Below are 17,288 nucleotides of genomic sequence, written 5' to 3' on the forward strand. Positions count from 1 at the left end.
GGCTGGCTGGCTTGGATTCCTCCAATTGTTTGTTCAGTGAATTAGCCTGAGTGTCTAATGTTTACCAGACAAGCACTGCAGGAGATCCAAGACGTAGTGTTAAACAGAACAGGCATGCCTATCAAGGTGAATAGCCATGATGTTTCATAGTTACATTAATATGCAATTATAGTAATGGTACATACTATGAATGAACAGAACAGGATGTTATGAGAAAAAAATTGCAGAAGAAAGTAATTTCGATTGGGAGATCATGGGAGGCCTTCAAGGAATAGAATTTACCAGGCAGAAAGTGGGGTTGAGGTACATTTCAAGAAAAGGAAACACTGTTGACTTACTCACTCTGTCAAGAGAACGGAGATGAGATGAAACTTTATATTCATAATTGCTTATTTAGAAATATAATTAAATGCTGTTAGTCTATGAGTATTTTATCGTTCAATAAAACTTTAGAGACACTTATTTCTAGTTGTGATTAGGTGGGGAAAGGACTCAGACATCAAAAACATTTAGAAATTAACATAAATTTACTACTGTTAATGCAATACTAATGGCTCCATAAAGCAAAGATATGATGGTATGGCTGATACTAATTCTTAGAGAGAAGTAACGCTAGACCATTTTTCATATTTCTCCTTTTTCTCAATGAACACTAAACTCAACTACTTCTGCTTCTGGTAGCACCATTAATACTATGTTTTTTCTTAATTCCCAGAAGTAAAACATGCACGATTGTGAAAATAGAATGACCAATAAGCACAATCAACAGATGCCAGTAGGAAATATGAGGGGCATGACCGTCTCAGTTCAGCTGATGCTAATTAATATATTTTTCATTCAGGAGGACATCTTTTCTTCAAAATTCTCCCTTCAACACAGAGTATTCATTTTCTTGGAAAAGGCAATTTAGTTGTGTTACAAAAAAATAAGTTAAAAACTAAGATAAGCCTAACTCCCTTCCAAATTTGTGACCATGTACTATCAAAGTAACATATGGTGGAATCCTTCTAGGATCTGGCCCTCCCCTTGCTCTTTGACTAAGTGTGTTGCTTTGGAGCATCTGACTTTGCCTGGGATGAGGGAGGGAAGTCTTCTAGGAGGTAACACTGGGCTGAGATTCACTGTGCCTTAAGAGACAAAGGGTATGGTGTGGAGGGAACTTTCCAAGCAGAGGAAACAGGATCTATGAAAGCCCTGAGGTGATGGAAAGAAGCTCTTTTTGCACAAAGAAACAAAAAGAGGGCCATGTGGCTCTAGTACAGAGAGTGAGAAGGTGGGCCTGAACTTCGCAGTATGCGAAGGATTTCCTACATTATGCTAATAAAAGCAATGGGAAGCCACCAAAACAGTTCAGTAAGGGAGGGGATCTAATCTTTTCAATTTTTAATAACATTTAATGTTTTCCGTTAGTGTGACTATTTTCTTAAAAATAGAAATTACATTTGAGTATCTCAGTACCAGGACTACAGCGAGGCCATTTTACCTACTTCTCTTCATAAGTGATAGAGATCAGTGAAGAGTCCAGTTGATGCAATAATGTCCAAAACTGTTGTGAGCATTACCAAATGACTACTTGTTCCATGATTTTTGACTTAGATTTGTGGAGAAAAATTAGCTTCTCTGATATTTTGCTGCCTTAAACCAGAAATAACAATGTTCATTTGAACTAGACTATAAGTATTTCAAGATTCTTAAGATTGGAATTTTATTTTATAGATCTATATAACAATTCTGTTATATGCTTATTAATAGTCTTTTAAAACCCATTTATATTTTATCAAATATGACTCATTGTAGACTATCAAGAAACACAGTAGATAAAATTTATTTTCTGAATCAGGTCATAACATAAGTAATTTTACATTTACATTACTTACATTTGTTTCTTTATCTTTGTTAGGTTATTACCATTGGAAAACATGTTAAAGGGTACCATTACATCATTGCAAATCTGGTAGGTGAATTAATGATATTTATTATTTTAATAGAGATGCCTGTTAATTCAAAAAAAAATTATGACCAGCATTTATCAGTGGTATTTTTAAAAACATATTTTGATTATATCGATCAATTAGAAGTGACAATATTTTTCTGAATTTGTTACATTTTAGATTTACTTTCCATTTCATATTTTCTAATCAATTTCCTATTGTTATAAAGGATGTGAGAAATTATAGAACAATATTTGACAAGCTTATACTTTGTGTTAAAGGTGTATTTTAACTAAGGGAAAATTTTCAAAAAGATATAAAATTTAAGTGTCCAAATTTACCCTTGTTTCTCACTGTCCCTGTAATTTATAAACTTCACCCTTTACCCATTTCTTTAAAGTTCTTAGTATCTATAATATTTGAAATGCACATTTGTGAGAATATGTCTTGGTACAAAATAAAGCCTGGAAATACCCAGAATATTTATATATTGTGTATTATTTATGTCTGATTTCCTACTTACTATGTAAGCAACACAATGAAAATTGAATAACTGTAGCTGATCACTTTTTCATTGAGATTCCCCTCAAATTAAGATTATACTGAAACATTCCCGTGATTAATTGTATCTCCCTTCTTAAGTATGATCAAAGTCAATTTAGAACTACCACTAGAAATTTCTTTTTTCAAAATAGTTTTTAGATCGGCATTAACGTGAGCTTGAGGCTCCCGTGCTGCAAAGGTTTACGTTCTTTAAACAAGTGTGATTCTGTGCAACTGAGGGCTCCGTCTCCCCAGCCTCAGAAAAAAAGGTGATTAAAAGAGCGACAAAAGCAGAGAATGAGAGTGTATTCTCAATAGCATTATAGGACTGTGAAAAATTTCCTATTTATACAGATGAGGATTTATGATGTTGCTTCTGGAATATTAGATTGTTATATCACAAGACATTATTTCCAGTCGTCATGGAGAGATTTAAAAAACCCACAACCTTACAAGTGATAAATATTGTTTTCACTAGAAAGTGGCACCCGTGATAAAGAATATTCAATCTCAAACCTACATGATATTAGGAGAAGTTGGTTGTTCAAGATAAAATTCCTGTTTGGCAATGAAATGGCTCATCACTATAATAATTTTTTAGAACTTACCCTTTTAATATGGCTTATAGATCCTAAATGAGTCCAGACCAGAGAAGCGAGAGTTAAAATAAGTGAAGCTCTGTAATCAGGCTTTCCAGAACCACATTCTGTGCAGGGAACAGCCTGGACAGTCAGTCCCTGTGTAAAGAGTGCCATTGATGAACAGCACAGAGCCACACCGAAAGCTGTGATCTTTCAAAATGTCCAGATGGAGAAGATTATATTGGGACATTGAGAAATAATGGCAGAAGGAGGTTCATCAATTTGAGAGTTGATATTAGATGCTGTGAAAAAGGAAACGTGTTTGATTGACCAACATAAAAAGGTTCAAAAATAAAAGCAAGTTCTTGCTGCTGTCATGCTGCTATAGGGAGAAATCTACCTAACATTTTATCTGAATTCAAGTTGTGTTTTTCCTTCTCTGAATACTTGGTATCCTCGCCATATGGAATTTCTAGTGAATCAGTAAATTCAAAGAATCTGTAGAGTACTGCAGTTTCTGAGAATCTCTAGGGCACTTGAAAATTTCAGTGACATTTAAAATTGGAGAATGCCATCCAAAGTTGAAGGGCTTTCATCTTCCAAAGTCTTGATTGGGAATGTCCCTTTTCCCATGTCCAGTGGCTAATGGGTGTTAAAGGAAGTGGTTGTAAAAGATAGAAAAATCCTCAGATATTGTTAGTGACTTACTTCTTCAGAAATTGCTGAATGCTTGATTAGGCTCCCCAAACACAGGCTATAGTTCAGTTCCTGATATGTCATTAAAGGGGATAAAGAATGAAGCGGTCATAAGGGATCCAATTCTCATTTCTTCAGCCCTTCAGAATCAGACAAAAAGCCCTGCAATCCGCCCACCTGACTCTGCCTTACAGTGACGCTCACTCATCAACCAGCCCTCCCGTGCACATAGAAATTCCAAGAAATGTTTTAGCATCTTCCTCTTACACAGCCAAGCATTACCAGACAGTTGAGAAAAATGTCTTTGCCATGAGGGATGCAATACAAATAAACAAGTACACAGAAACAAGGCAGGCAGGAATCAGGAGAAAAATGCTTCAAACTGTAAGAATATCTTCAGAGAAATAAGATAAAATATGTTATCCATAAAAAGGAGAAAAGGCTGCTATAAAAAAAAAATCAAGGAACAAGAAAGAGCTCTGGGCAGTTAACTTATTTTTCCTAGAATAACTAGTAAAATTACATGAGTTTGAAGGTAAAGTTGAGAAAATCTTCCAGATTATGTAGCAAAATGACAATACAATAAAAAACGGTGTATGTGGAGAAAACTGAGGGGCTCAGACGTTTAATCTAGGGGTTGCAATGTCTTATTAATAAACCTTCTAAACAGACATAGTGAAAACAGGGGAAGGAAATTATCAGAGAAACATTCAGAAAAATTTCTGGTACTAAATGACATAAATCTGCCTATTGACTACACACAATAAGGAAAGACAAAAGGCTTCTTTCGTAAAATATCACCATGAACTTTCAGAGATAAATAGAAGATCTTAACGTTTATGACAGGTGGGAAGCTGGAAGGAGTATGAAGCAGGTCACAGACAAAAAATAATTAGAAATAGTGCTATTGTATTTTTCAGTAGAAACAGTAAATCCGTAGAACAATGCCTTCAGATGATCAAGGTTTCAACTTAAAATTCTATACCCAGCCAAAATACCAGTCAAGTGTCAGAGAAAACAAAGGTATTTACAGACATTCAGTGTCTCAGAAAAGGTACCTCCACGTGTCTCAGGAGACTCCTGAGGGCTCTAGCTGAAGAAAGGAGTAAAACAGGAGAGAAAAGTGATGGAGGAAACAGAGAAGCTACTCAGAAAAGAGGGGAAGGGGCATTTCAGGAGAACAATTGCAGAGCGGATGAAAGAGGAACCATTCAGATTGCAGCGTTAAGGTGGAAGGCTCCAAGAGGCAGGGGAAAAGATAGATGACTTGATATGTTTCAATATTTTATTCGAAAAAAGCTTTACCCATATAAACATGAAAATTTTTACATGGAGCAACTGGAAAAAAAATAAGAATAGGTATAGAGAAAGCTCTAGTAGTGAAAACAATGAAGCAATCATTAACATTAGAATAAAGTACCATTCAAGAAGGAAAATGCAATCCAAGAACACTATTTGGCTTTGCTCTGAAAAACAGAATTCTAACTGTGAAAACAGTGAACATTGAAATGGCTGAGGAGATAGATGGTTTGCTTATGAGACTTACATACTCATCTGGCACAAGTATAAACTGAAGAAGAAAATCTAACATGGGTAAGTTAGGAAAGAAGAGCAAAAATGTGTCATGCAGAATTACAGAGGTAAATACACGAAAAACAAAAATTACCGAAATTGATCGTTTTGAAGCAGCTTAACTGAGGCATGCGTGGGTCAGAACAGAAAATCTATGATTTTTGTTATATACCTTTTCCTCTATTTGCTTTATTTGCTAAAAAGAAAAAGCAAAAATATGAACCAATAACAGAGTAATTATCCTTCTCCACACAAATAATATTAAACTATATTTTTAATATCAACAACAAAGAAAGGGCTCTCATATTTTAGTCAAAGTATTTCTAATTCTTCTGTGTGATAATAAGGAATAGGTGTATAAGATGAAAATATTTATAATTGTGACTTTTTAAAATTGTGATTTCATCTGTCAGGCAGTGTACTCCCAAACTGAGATATAATTTATGGCAGCACAAGATTTGAAATCAGTGGAAACACTATATGATAATTTTAGTAATGACTGAATTCATTCTAACAATGCAGTAGAAGTGGATTTTTAAAATTTAATACATTTTATAGAAACTAAGTTTCATGCTTAAAGTGAAAATGCTTAATTGTTCTCAAATAATGACAAAGCATTTGGTACCTTCTCTTCTCATTTAAAAGGTTTTTATATCACCTGAGAGAATGAACAATTTAAATAGAAATAATCATCACACAATGTTGTAGCTCTTGGAGAAGTAGGTTAATGTTTAAGTATCTGGTGGTGCTTTGTTGTAGATACAGTAAATAAAACCCAGTCCTTATCCTTGGAAGATTTCTCAATTATACAGAGAACTTTTATGTAAGTATGACCAATAAACAATCATTGATTAAGGACCCACTATGACCAGGATGAGGCTAGGTGCTGGGGAAGAATATTGGCTGTTAAAATACATGAAACATTTACTATAGGCTTTTTATCTCCCTCATGAGTTCTTTGAAATTTGTAAAACCACAGTGTATAGAGCTATTTGGTTAACGTTAAGTTCTATTTGGTTCTTAATAGAAAGCATGACATAAATATGTTCTCTGTCCAGGGATTTACCGATGGAGACCTATTAAAAATTCAGTTTGGAGGTGCAAACGTCTCTGGATTTCAGATAGTGGACTATGACGACTCCATGGTATCTAAGTTTATAGAAAGATGGTCAACACTGGAAGAAAAAGAATACCCCGGAGCACACACGACGACAATTAAGGTACATGTCTATTGGGATCTACTTCTACCTCCATCACTATGTCTATCCCCACCTCCCCCTCCCTTCCATCCCCACCTCCATCTCCATTTCCATTTCCGTCTCCACCATCTTCACCTCCACCTTCACCTCCATCCCCACCTCCACCTCCACACCCACCTCCATCTCCATTTCCACCTCCACCTCCACCATCTTCACCTCCATCTTCACCTCCATCACCAACTCCACCTCCATCACCAACTCCACCTCCATCACCAACTCCACCTCCATCACTAACTCCACCTCCATCTCCATCTTCACCTCCATCTCCCCCTCCCCTTCCCTTCCCCTCCCCTCCCCCTCCCCTTCACTTCCATCTCCACCTCCCCCTCCCCCTCCATCTTCACCTCCATCTCCACCTCCATCTCCACCTCCACCTCCCCCTCCATCTTTACCTCCCCCTCCATCTTTACCTCCCCCTCCCCCCTCCCCTCCCCTCCCTCTCCCTTCCCCCTCCCCTCCCCCTCCCCCTTCACCTCCATCTCCACCTCCACCTCCACCCTCATCTCTATCTCTATCTAACTGCTGGTGAGTAGCCTGTTCTCTGGGACGCCTTAGAAGAAGATAAAAGTCTCAATTTGTTTTCATAATTAACAAAATAAATATAATGATTTATGTAATCAAAGAAACTTTGAATGCTAAATGCCATGCACTACTCTGTAATAAGCACTACCCAGACTCATCTTCTATTCTCTGTGGGTCTGGACACCTTGAGGTCTTCACTGGTTTATTCAGTGTACTTTATTGTGTATATACATACATGCATATATTTACCTCCAAATATGACATATTTCTGCTGTTGATAGGAAGGGTTTTCTTTTTCTTCTGTTTGTCACCTGATTGAGAGCAGAGATAAGAGTAAAACCTGAGGGAGGAAGAGTGAGTGAGATGAGATCGTGTTCACTTTTTGCGACCAGGTTTATGAAAAATAAAAGCTGCAGAATAGTGTCAAATGTATAGTGATCTGTTTATCTGTGTATTATAATGCAGGTTGTGCAAGAACCAGTCAGGGACAGTGTCATTTCAGTTGCTCTCATAGTTGTGTACATACATACATCCTGGAGAAGTTTTGTTGATGTTGTTTTTTTCTGCACAAATTGAAAAAACAGATATGTTTGGCTTTAAATTTGCGTCTGGCTGTGAGACTGGTGCTAGATAAGAATTAGAAGCTTTAAAGTTTTCTACTTTGGGGTGTGTAAATGGATCCTATTAATTCAATGTCAAATTTAGGAAAGCATCCCATAGGATGTTAAAGCATAGCCCAGAGCTAATTTTTTCTCTAAAGTAGGTGACTCCTTGTTGGGTGACCTTGACTGAGATTCAGCACGTGTACATTTATAAAGGGCTTGAGGGCGTGTGGGCATGCCACCATTTAACAGGGCTGCTTAGCAGGGAGGGGACCCCCATCAGTGTCTGTCTCCGCCTGTGTTCAGCAGGGGTCTGACTGAGGACCACATCCCCTGGGATTGCAGGCTTCCCGGCATCCAGATGTGGTGCCCGTTAAGTTCTCTGATGAAGCGCGCGTGTGGCATTCACCCTCAGACGGGACTGATGTTCCTCTGCTCGTCATCGTGTGGCCTTCCACTGCTGCTGGCTGTGAGAAGGAGGAAAGCAAAAGGAGATGAGTTTTTTCTCATGGAAGTCATATCGTTATTAAAGTTCACGTGCTATGCATCAAAGCGCAAGCGGATTTAGGGGATTAGAGATCTTTGGCGATGCATTCTGCTAACGTTTTTGCTAAGACCTAGCACCAGAGTTCACTCTGTTGGTGACCTTTCTTTGCTCCCTTCTGGCTGTAACATTTCCCTCCAGAGCGGCTCCGTTTTGGCTTCTTCTGACAAGTTTCAGAAAAATCGTGATGGCCCTTCCTTATGGGGCGCCGCAAAGAGCATAGGCTTAAAAGTTTAAAAACACAGCCTCTCTAGTAGGTCTGTGTCTTTATTCCCGTCTTGCCCCTAGGTTCTTCAGAACTTTTTTTTTTTTAATTCCATATATGTGTGTTAGCATACGGTATGCCGCGTAGCACAGGGAGATCAGCTCGGTGCTTTGTGACCACCTAGAGGGGTGGGATAGGGAAGGTGGGAGGGAGACACAAGAGGGAGGAGATATGGGGATATATGTATACGTATAGATGATTCACTTTGTTATAAAGCAGAAACTAACACACCACTGTAAAGCAATTATACTCCAATAAAATGTTAAAAACAAAACAAAACAAAACACAGCCTCTTCCATGAGCTGTGTATCCCTTGAGGTAGTACAAGGACCCTGCCCCAAGGCTACACTGTTGTTCCCTGATTGCCCCTCCCTTGTCTCTGCATCCCCTCCCTTCCCTGATTAGCAGCTGTTTGAACCTGCCGGTTGGAACTCAGGGAAGGTCCTAGAGGCCCTGCACACACCCTGGTCCTTATCGGCAACCCCGCCCTGGAACCATTGCTACAGAACTCCTCACCAGATCCTGCCGGGTTGGGACACACAGTTTTTCAGGGCACGAGCCTGCCGTGTCCCCCTTTGCCTGGCAAAGCAGTAAAGCTGTTCTTTTCTACTTCACGCTCCACCCCTCAGAAAGTAGGCTCTCAGTCACTTTTTGACCCTCAGCTCAAACATTGAACAACATTTACAAAGACTTACTGAGCACAGCTTTGGAAACATAGGTGCCAATAGGAGATACATGGTCTTTGAAGCTTGATAAAAAGTACTGAAAATCTGTGTGGAGGACTTGCCTTTGGGTGGGAGTTCATCCTAACACAGAGGCATATTGCTCATGTACTAGACAGCTGGGAACTCAATATATTTTTAAAAAACGACTCTTGCCTTTGATAATCCAAAGTCTTATGGAAGATACAAACGTGCCAGTAAGCCAATATAATAGAGAGTGATACATGTAAATTGTGGCAGCTCCTACACGTGATTAGGACAGTACGGTCAGAAGGCTTTCCAGAGGTAGGACTCCTGAGCAGGGCTTTGCCCTTGGTTGAGCAGGAGGAAAAGTGTGGGAGGGGGCTTGGGAAAGAGGCTCAAGGCCATGCAGCAGCATAACAGGTCCAGGAAATCGGGAGGAGTGAGTTGTCAACAGGTGTAAAGAGTAATTCCAAGACAGGACTTTCATGATTGTTTCTCTCATGATTGTTTCATGGGCAGAAGAAAGGAAGAAAAACTAGATAGGGAACGATATACCATTTCCTAATACAAACAAGCACATATCATCTGTCCAAGCGAAATCATCTCAAATGCGGTCATCTCTTTTTACATTGTCTTTTGGGTCATTGACTGTATCAGGTATGTTGCTAGATAATTTAAATCATAAACTTATGCTATAGGCATGAAAGCCTGTAAAAATATAATTCATTACATCAAATCCTCTCCGTGGTTAGGCATTGGAAATTATATAACTTATATCAAGTTGTGGGACTATTAAATTAATAATTATTTAAGACTGCTAGTCTTCCTTGAAAGTTAATGCAGCTTCCACAGCTTCCTAATTAAAATCAATCTTATTCAATAAATACAAGTAAAACCTTATGTGTTTCAATATTTAACATATTTTAATAACCACCGAATATAAATTGCAAATGTTAAATTTCTTCATTCTTATATCCTGTACCAAAAATAACTCTAGTGATTTAAAATCTGACTCTCTTTCACTAATGTGCTAACTTGGGGCAGTATTCACTTATTCATTCATCAATTCATTATACATTTTACTGAGTTTTTACTCTGCAAACGGTCACTGTTCTAGGTGTCAGAGAAAAGACAAAGTTCCAGTCTTCAAGGGGTTGATCGTCTTCCGGCTAGAAACCAGCAATCACCTTGTATTAACTTTGGTGGAAGTTGTCTTACTGACGCGTGAATATCAACGCATTGTCAACTTCTGATTTCCACCTCTGCTCCCCCTTCATCCCCTGAAAAACTATTCCTACAACAACCCTTCCCTCTCAGTTGATGGCAACGCCATCTTTTCAGCTGTTCCTTCAGCCAAGGACTTGCAAGTGTCCCGGAGTCCTCTCTTGCCCGGTGGCCCACATCCAGTCTGTCAGGAAACACTACGCCTCCTCTGCACCCACCCTAAATCCAGCCCCCATGGCCCTGCTGCCGGGTGACTGCAGTGATCTCCTAGACGGGGTTCCCTGCCTCCTTACTGACCCCTCTCTCTCCCATGCTTGCGGTCCTTTTAAAATGTAAATTACATTATGTCCCTGCTGCTCTCCAGCCCCCCAGCCCCGTGGCCATTCACACCACAGCAGTGCAAGCCAGACTCACCCCACTGGCCACGAAGCCCTACATGCTCCGCCTTCCTCTCTCGGGCTCCCCCCTCACTCCCTCTGCTTCAGCTTCGGTGGCCTTTCTGCCAGTTCTTTTTTTTAAATTTTTATTGGACTATAGCTGATGTGCAATGTTGTGTTAGTGTCAGGTGCACAGCAAAGTGACTCAGTTATACAGATACATAGATCCACTCTGTTTTAGGTTCTTTCCCCATATAGGTCATTACAGAGTATTGAGTAGAGTTCCCTGTACTCTACAGCAGGTTCTTACTAGTGATCTGTTTTATATGTAGTAGTGTGTATATATCAATCCCAATCTCCCAGTTTATCCCCCCCGTCACTGCCTGGTAACCATATGTGTGTTTTCTACATCTGTGAATATATTTCTGTTTTACAAATAAGTTCATTTGTACCCTTTTTATAGATTCCACATAGAGGTGATATGATACGGTATTTGTCCTCCTCTGTCTGACTTACTTCACTTAGTATGATGATCTCTAGGTCCATCCATGTTGCTGTAGATGGCATTATTTCATTCTTTCTATGGCTGAGTAATATTCCATTGTATATATGTACCACATCTTCTTTATCCAGTCGTCTGTCGGTGGGCACTTAGGTGGTTTCCACGTCTTTGCTGTTGTAAATAGAGCTGCTGTGGACATTGGGGTGCACGTATCATTCTGCCGTTTTTTAAGCACGGGAGACATGTTCCCACTTCAGGGCCTTTGCACTGGCTCTGTCCTCTTCTGGACTCTTCTGCCCTTAGCATCTGCAAGGCTAAGCCTCCTGCCCTCTGTAGTTCTTTGTTCAGGTTCCATCTCCTTAACGACCCCAGAAGCACATTCTCTATTTAAGCTTGCAATCTCCCACCCATTAGGGTGTGTTCCATCCCCCTTCCCTGCTCCAGCTTTTTCGTATTTTTCCCTTTAACAGCTCCTAGTGTACTGTATTTATAATGAATTTATTCATTACCTTGTTAATTGTCTCCTCCATCTTGAAAGTAAGTGACATGGGGGCAGGGATTTTTTGTTGGTGTTTGTTTCTTCACTGATTTTGTTTGCTCCCAGGCTCCTAGAATAAGGCCTGACACAGAGCACATATTCAGTAAAGGCTTTCTGAATGAACAGATAGAGGAAAGCAAAAGTTCTGTGGTAACACCCTTAAGAGGCTCCTAACCCCAGTTCTAGACATAAGAAAAGGCTTCCTTCTTTGAGGAAATCATATGGAATTTAAAACCTGAAGGAGAGGTAGGTATTAGGAGAAAGAAGGGGCAATAACTTCCCATAGAGAAAATGAGAAATTAACGTCTGGCGTGCAAGGAAAATACAAATATTTCTGTAAGGCTGGAGTCTGAACAGAGGTGTTTGGGGGGAATTCTGAGAAATAAATACTTGTAAAGATGCAGGCTCCAGATCTTGAGTGCCTTGCTGACCTACTAAGGAATGTTTAGTCTCATTCTGAGAGCAGCAGGGACCCCCTAGAGGAGAGCCATCACCACGGTTTTGAAACAGGAAGATTATGGGCTGCCCTGGCGACAAGAGAACTTGGTGGCAGGAGAGCTTTTAGGGCGACGCAGGAACAATGCAGACAACGGCTGTCAGTTGTCTGAATGGTGGTTGTGGTCTGAGGAGGGGGGAGAATAAATGGATTTGTTGCCAGTTCTCTCCATTTCTTTAGAAATAATAATCGCAAAAATCACAACCGTGCATTTATAATGTATTAATATAAATTCAGCTGAGAGGAATTTGTGGATGGAAAGCAAGACTCAGAAAAGCAGTCTCCTTCCTTCCTTCTGTCTTCTTGGTCCCTCGTCTCATGCCAGGATTTGCACAGAAGGCACAGAACAGAGATTTGCTGAAATGAAGAGGAATAAAGCGAAAACTAGGGCAACACTTTGAAAATATCATCACAGAGAAAGAAGAAAATAAGTAATTATCATTGCTATAGGATGGGGTTTAAATTCCTGCCCTTAGCATCTGTTGTGTTCTTTTACTCAGCCGTGGCAGAAAAGTCGTGTTATTTTACGGGATGAAATAGAAAATTCTGTAGTAATCAGACCTGAACCATCGCGGTGCCTGGGTTTAAATGGGGCAATTAAAGGGAGCATTTTCCCTTCCTCAAAAAGATGTGGACAAAGAGGCCGATGATAGAGATGATTTGCCACTATCTCCAAACTAATTTACACACATTTCTATTTTGAGATGGATTTTCAGGGTTTTTGGGGTCTCAACAACCTGCAAGATGTAACCATCCATTCTACCTTAAGTGGACAGTTTGAACCTAGTTTGAGTTGTTTCTGCCGGGCCTGCCAGCGTCAAGGAATTCACCCCTAATACAGGACTGACATTGTATGCCACTTAAATCATGGCTTTCCTGCAAGAATCCCGTTTTACTCAGGAAAAGACTTAAAGCAGCAATTCGAACTTTCTTAATTGCTATCCTAAGAGACTTATTAGACCTGTCTGGAAATAGCATAATCTTCTTGAGTTCGGTAAGTAGTGCTGTGCATTAAATAGTGCCCTGGTGGCTTCACAGAATTAATTCTGCTTCTCGAATGTTTTAACTGACCAAACCCACTGCTGGTGCACTGTAGTGTCCTACAACGAACATTAAAGTATCTTGACACGCAACAAAAAAGAGCCTTGACAAGTTTAGTCCGTTATGTTTTGTGGTTTAAAAAGTGTGTTTATGACTGAAATAAACCCATAAATTGAAAATTTGATATTGATAACATTACATATTTCATAAAAATTACTTGAAAAATAATTTATTAAGCTATTGAAATACACCTTACACCATGAAAAATAAAAATACATTACCACTGCTTGAATTATAATGCAGGATATCTGGGTTCATCTCAGGTCCACATTTTTTTGTCTGCAAAGGGAATAAATGTCCACGATCTCTGAGATTTCTCCCAAATCTCTAATACCATGATCATGGGACGTGCAAATTTAGGCATGCAAAAGCATATGCTAACATTTCTAATTTTTGCCAAATTTATGACCCTCAAGAGGCTCCTCTGTCTCTTAAAGATTGTAGTGACTTTCAGCAGGTCACCTCTGCTGAAATCAAATCTTAAATTACCCTGGAAAATATTGGTTTTGTTGTTCATAGACTACAAAAAAATAAGGAACTTTCACCTGGTAGAAGGTGCCTAAGAAGTGGGGAGCATCAGGGAGGAGGAACTTATGCAACGAACAAAGTAAAATATCTGCCTCTAAGAAAAGCCTTTACCTACCGACGGGTGGATCAAAGCCAGACACTGTGTTGATTCGAGCATCTTTTTTCTATCTTGATGAATCTGATTCGTTTTAGCTGAAAATTTGAATCCCTAAGTGAATCTAGTGTTTCAGAATGTAAAAGTCTTGGTCCTTAAGCAAGATTTTCCGTCAGGGTCGGTAGCCAATCTGGCTAATTTAGGCAAAGATATGTTGTTTTTAATATATTCTTTTTACATTCAAGAGTCTTTCTCCCTAGTGTATTAAAAATTATTTTTATTATGCATAGAGAATGATAAAAAAGGATGTTAATGGTGGTTTCCTGCCAGTGGAGCTGTCTTTTCCCCCTTGGAAATGTGATACAGCTTGTGTGCTTACTGAAGGTGTTGAGTTTTTATTAGCTTTCTAATTAAGACTTTATTTTTGTAGAGCAGGTTTAGGTTCACAGCAAAACTGGGCAGAAAGTACAGACATTTCCCATATATCCTCTTCTCCTACACATGCACAGCCTTCTCCAATATCAACTCCACTCACAGAGTGATACGTGTGTTAGAATTGACGCACCTTCATCGGCACGTCGTAACTACCCAAGGTCTACAGTTGACATTACTGTTCACTCTTCTTGTTGTACATTCTCCGGGTTTGAACAAACGGACAGTAACATGCTTTCGTTATTATAGTTTCAGACAGAGCATCTCCGCTGCTCTAAAGGTGGCTCTACCTATTCGTCCTTCCCTCCCCCCAGCCCTTGGCAACGACTGTCTCCGTAGTTCTTACTGTCTCCATAGTTTTGCCTTTTCCAGGAGGTCATATAGTTGGAATCATACAGTCTGTAGCCTTTTCTGATGGGCTTCTTTCACTGAGTCATATGCATTTAAAGTCCCTCCATGTCTTTGCGTAGCTTGGTAGCTCGCTCCTTTGTAGCGATGATCTTATTCCATTGTCTGCATGTACCCCAAATTATTTATCCACTCATTTATTGAAGAATATCTTGGTTGCTTCCAAGTTTTGGCAATTGCGAATGAAGCAGCTATGAACACCCATGCGGTGGTTTTTGAGTGGACGTTTGCTTTCAGCTCCTTTGGGTAATAAACACCAAGGAGTGTGATTGCAGATCATATGGTAAGAGTCTGTTTAGTTTTGTAAGAAACAACCTGTCTCCCAAAGTAGCCATATACCATTTTGTGTTTCCACCGGCAATGAGTGAGACCTCCTGTTGCTCCAGTGAGGTTTAGTCTTACTGAAGATTTTGCAGTTTTATGCAGTGAAGCTACAAAGGTCACACGTTCAAAAGGCTTAGAGGAAATTAACAATGACCTTATCACAGACAGGTCTTTTCCAGAGGTTAGACTTCAGTTGAATTTGAAATGAAGAGAAGTGAATAATTTTAAGTTTATAATGTATTTCATAATAATGTTTTTCTTTTCTACGGCTTTAGTTGATTCTAGACCATTGCCAAGAAGTTTAAAAAAAAAGACTTTCTAAAATTTTCTTATGAGCTTAGTTATTTTTCCTAGAGCTCATCATTTTTGACTATGTTGATAATTTTGTAATGGAGAAACTGAGAATTGTTATATTGTGTAAGATTCTCTAGGGAGATATCATTCTGTTGATAATAATTTTAACTAAATAATTGATGCTATTTTTTAAATGATTATGTAAAATTTATCAGTCTAGAAAACTTACAGCCCAAAGTATGTTACACAAACGCTATTTTTATGGAAAGTAATTGCTGTTAAGGAAAATGTTCAAATGGTAATTAGTTTGGGCAATGCTGACCAAACAAAGTTAAACTGGAATTGTTACTGCAGTATTTCTCAGGGCCTTTAGTATGCCAACATGAGAATCATCTTCTGAACTTATTGGATCCGAGGCTCTTGTAGATCAGGATGGCAGTTTTCAAAATGTTGTAAAAACGAGCTAGTTTTGAACAAGTTAGATCGTAATAAAAGGAAAAAAGAAGGCAAACATGCTGGTTAATAACTTGCATTTTTAGCATATTTTTCAACACATCCGGCTTCTCCTTTCCTGTAACTTTATTCATTTGATGTGGAATTTGCCCAATAAGGGGACCAACAGGTCCAGTGTGCCTGGGACTCCAGACTTTCTGATCCAAAACTGGGACAGGCCCAGGCAAAGCAGGAAGGTCAGTCACCCTCATTACTTCAGAAATGCAGAGATCTGGGTTCAAATTCCTCCACCTTTGTCACATATTTTTGTGACCCTGAGAAAAATATAACTTGTAACTTGCAATCTTCACCTATAAAATTGGAATGCAAATATTTGTTGCATAGAGGTTTTTGTTTCTTTCTTTCTTTTTTTTTTTTTAAAGGACTTACTAGGAAACTATCCAACTCAGGTTTGGCTTGTAGAGAACTAGGTCAACATGAATTCTTCCTTTCTCCCTCACCTTCCTTTCCAACACTACTATGATGTAGAGCAGACATTGTCCTCCTTATTTTATTGATAAGAAACTTTGGACACTGATACTTTAGTTAACTTGCTCAAGGCAATAGAGCTGTAAATGGTAAAATCAGGACTTGAGGCAGCCCTGATAGAGATCAGAAGATGCTGTATTCCATGCTTTCTAAACTATACTCAGTTCAATTTCAAGTGTCAACGAATATTTGGAAAGTGACCATTCATAGGAAATTTTGTAACACTTTCATAATGCTAAAGCCTAGTACTTCCTTTTTGAATGGTATTTTTTTTTCTGTCTTCACACTGTGTAGGTAATACATGTTTTGGAATAAGTGCTATCATTATGAAGATCCATAAAATTTTATATTATAGCCTATTTATCCTCTTTGAATATTCATTAAATTTGAAATGTATATAGAACTCCTTTTCATCTCCTCTTTTTTTTTGGCTGTAAGACTACCCTTTCAGGTATCAGTGATTATAGTAATGCATTATTGAATAATATCTGATGACTATTGGGCATAACAAACATGTTTAAAATACATATTTTATTTTATTTTTGAATAAAATACATATTTTATTTTATTTTTGAAAAATAAGTCTCAATAAAGATACATTTGAAATGGAATAAAAAGCACATTTGGAAAATGGACCATAAAAATATTTTCCCAGATTTCTTCTTCAAGTGTGGATAAGAGTGATTGTGATATAGCATCACAGAACATAATGGTCCCCATTGAGATATAAATTTCCAACTCAGCTGAGGGATTTCACAGAACATAAACGTCAGGGCAGAGATGATGCA

General features: G+C 38.7%; 1 protein-coding gene across 12 annotated transcripts in view; it reads left to right on the plus strand.

Annotated features, from left to right (window-relative positions):
* Positions 1 to 17,288, plus strand: part of GRIA2 (glutamate ionotropic receptor AMPA type subunit 2) — a 164,772-nt gene that overhangs the window by 99,077 nt on the left and 48,407 nt on the right. For all 12 annotated transcript variants that reach the window (XR_009008434.1, XR_451179.2, XM_007184152.2 and 9 more), the window contains 2 exons: positions 1,901 to 1,954; positions 6,382 to 6,543. Coding sequence is in view for 10 of the 12 variants with exons in the window: in XM_007184152.2 (XP_007184214.1) it covers positions 1,901 to 1,954; positions 6,382 to 6,543 (216 nt within the window). In the remaining 2 variants the exon portion in view is untranslated. The remainder of the gene's footprint in view (positions 1 to 1,900; positions 1,955 to 6,381; positions 6,544 to 17,288) is intronic.

This window comes from Balaenoptera acutorostrata, chromosome 5 (assembly GCF_949987535.1).
Source record: "Balaenoptera acutorostrata chromosome 5, mBalAcu1.1, whole genome shotgun sequence".
Classification (NCBI taxonomy): domain Eukaryota; kingdom Metazoa; phylum Chordata; class Mammalia; order Artiodactyla; family Balaenopteridae; genus Balaenoptera; species Balaenoptera acutorostrata.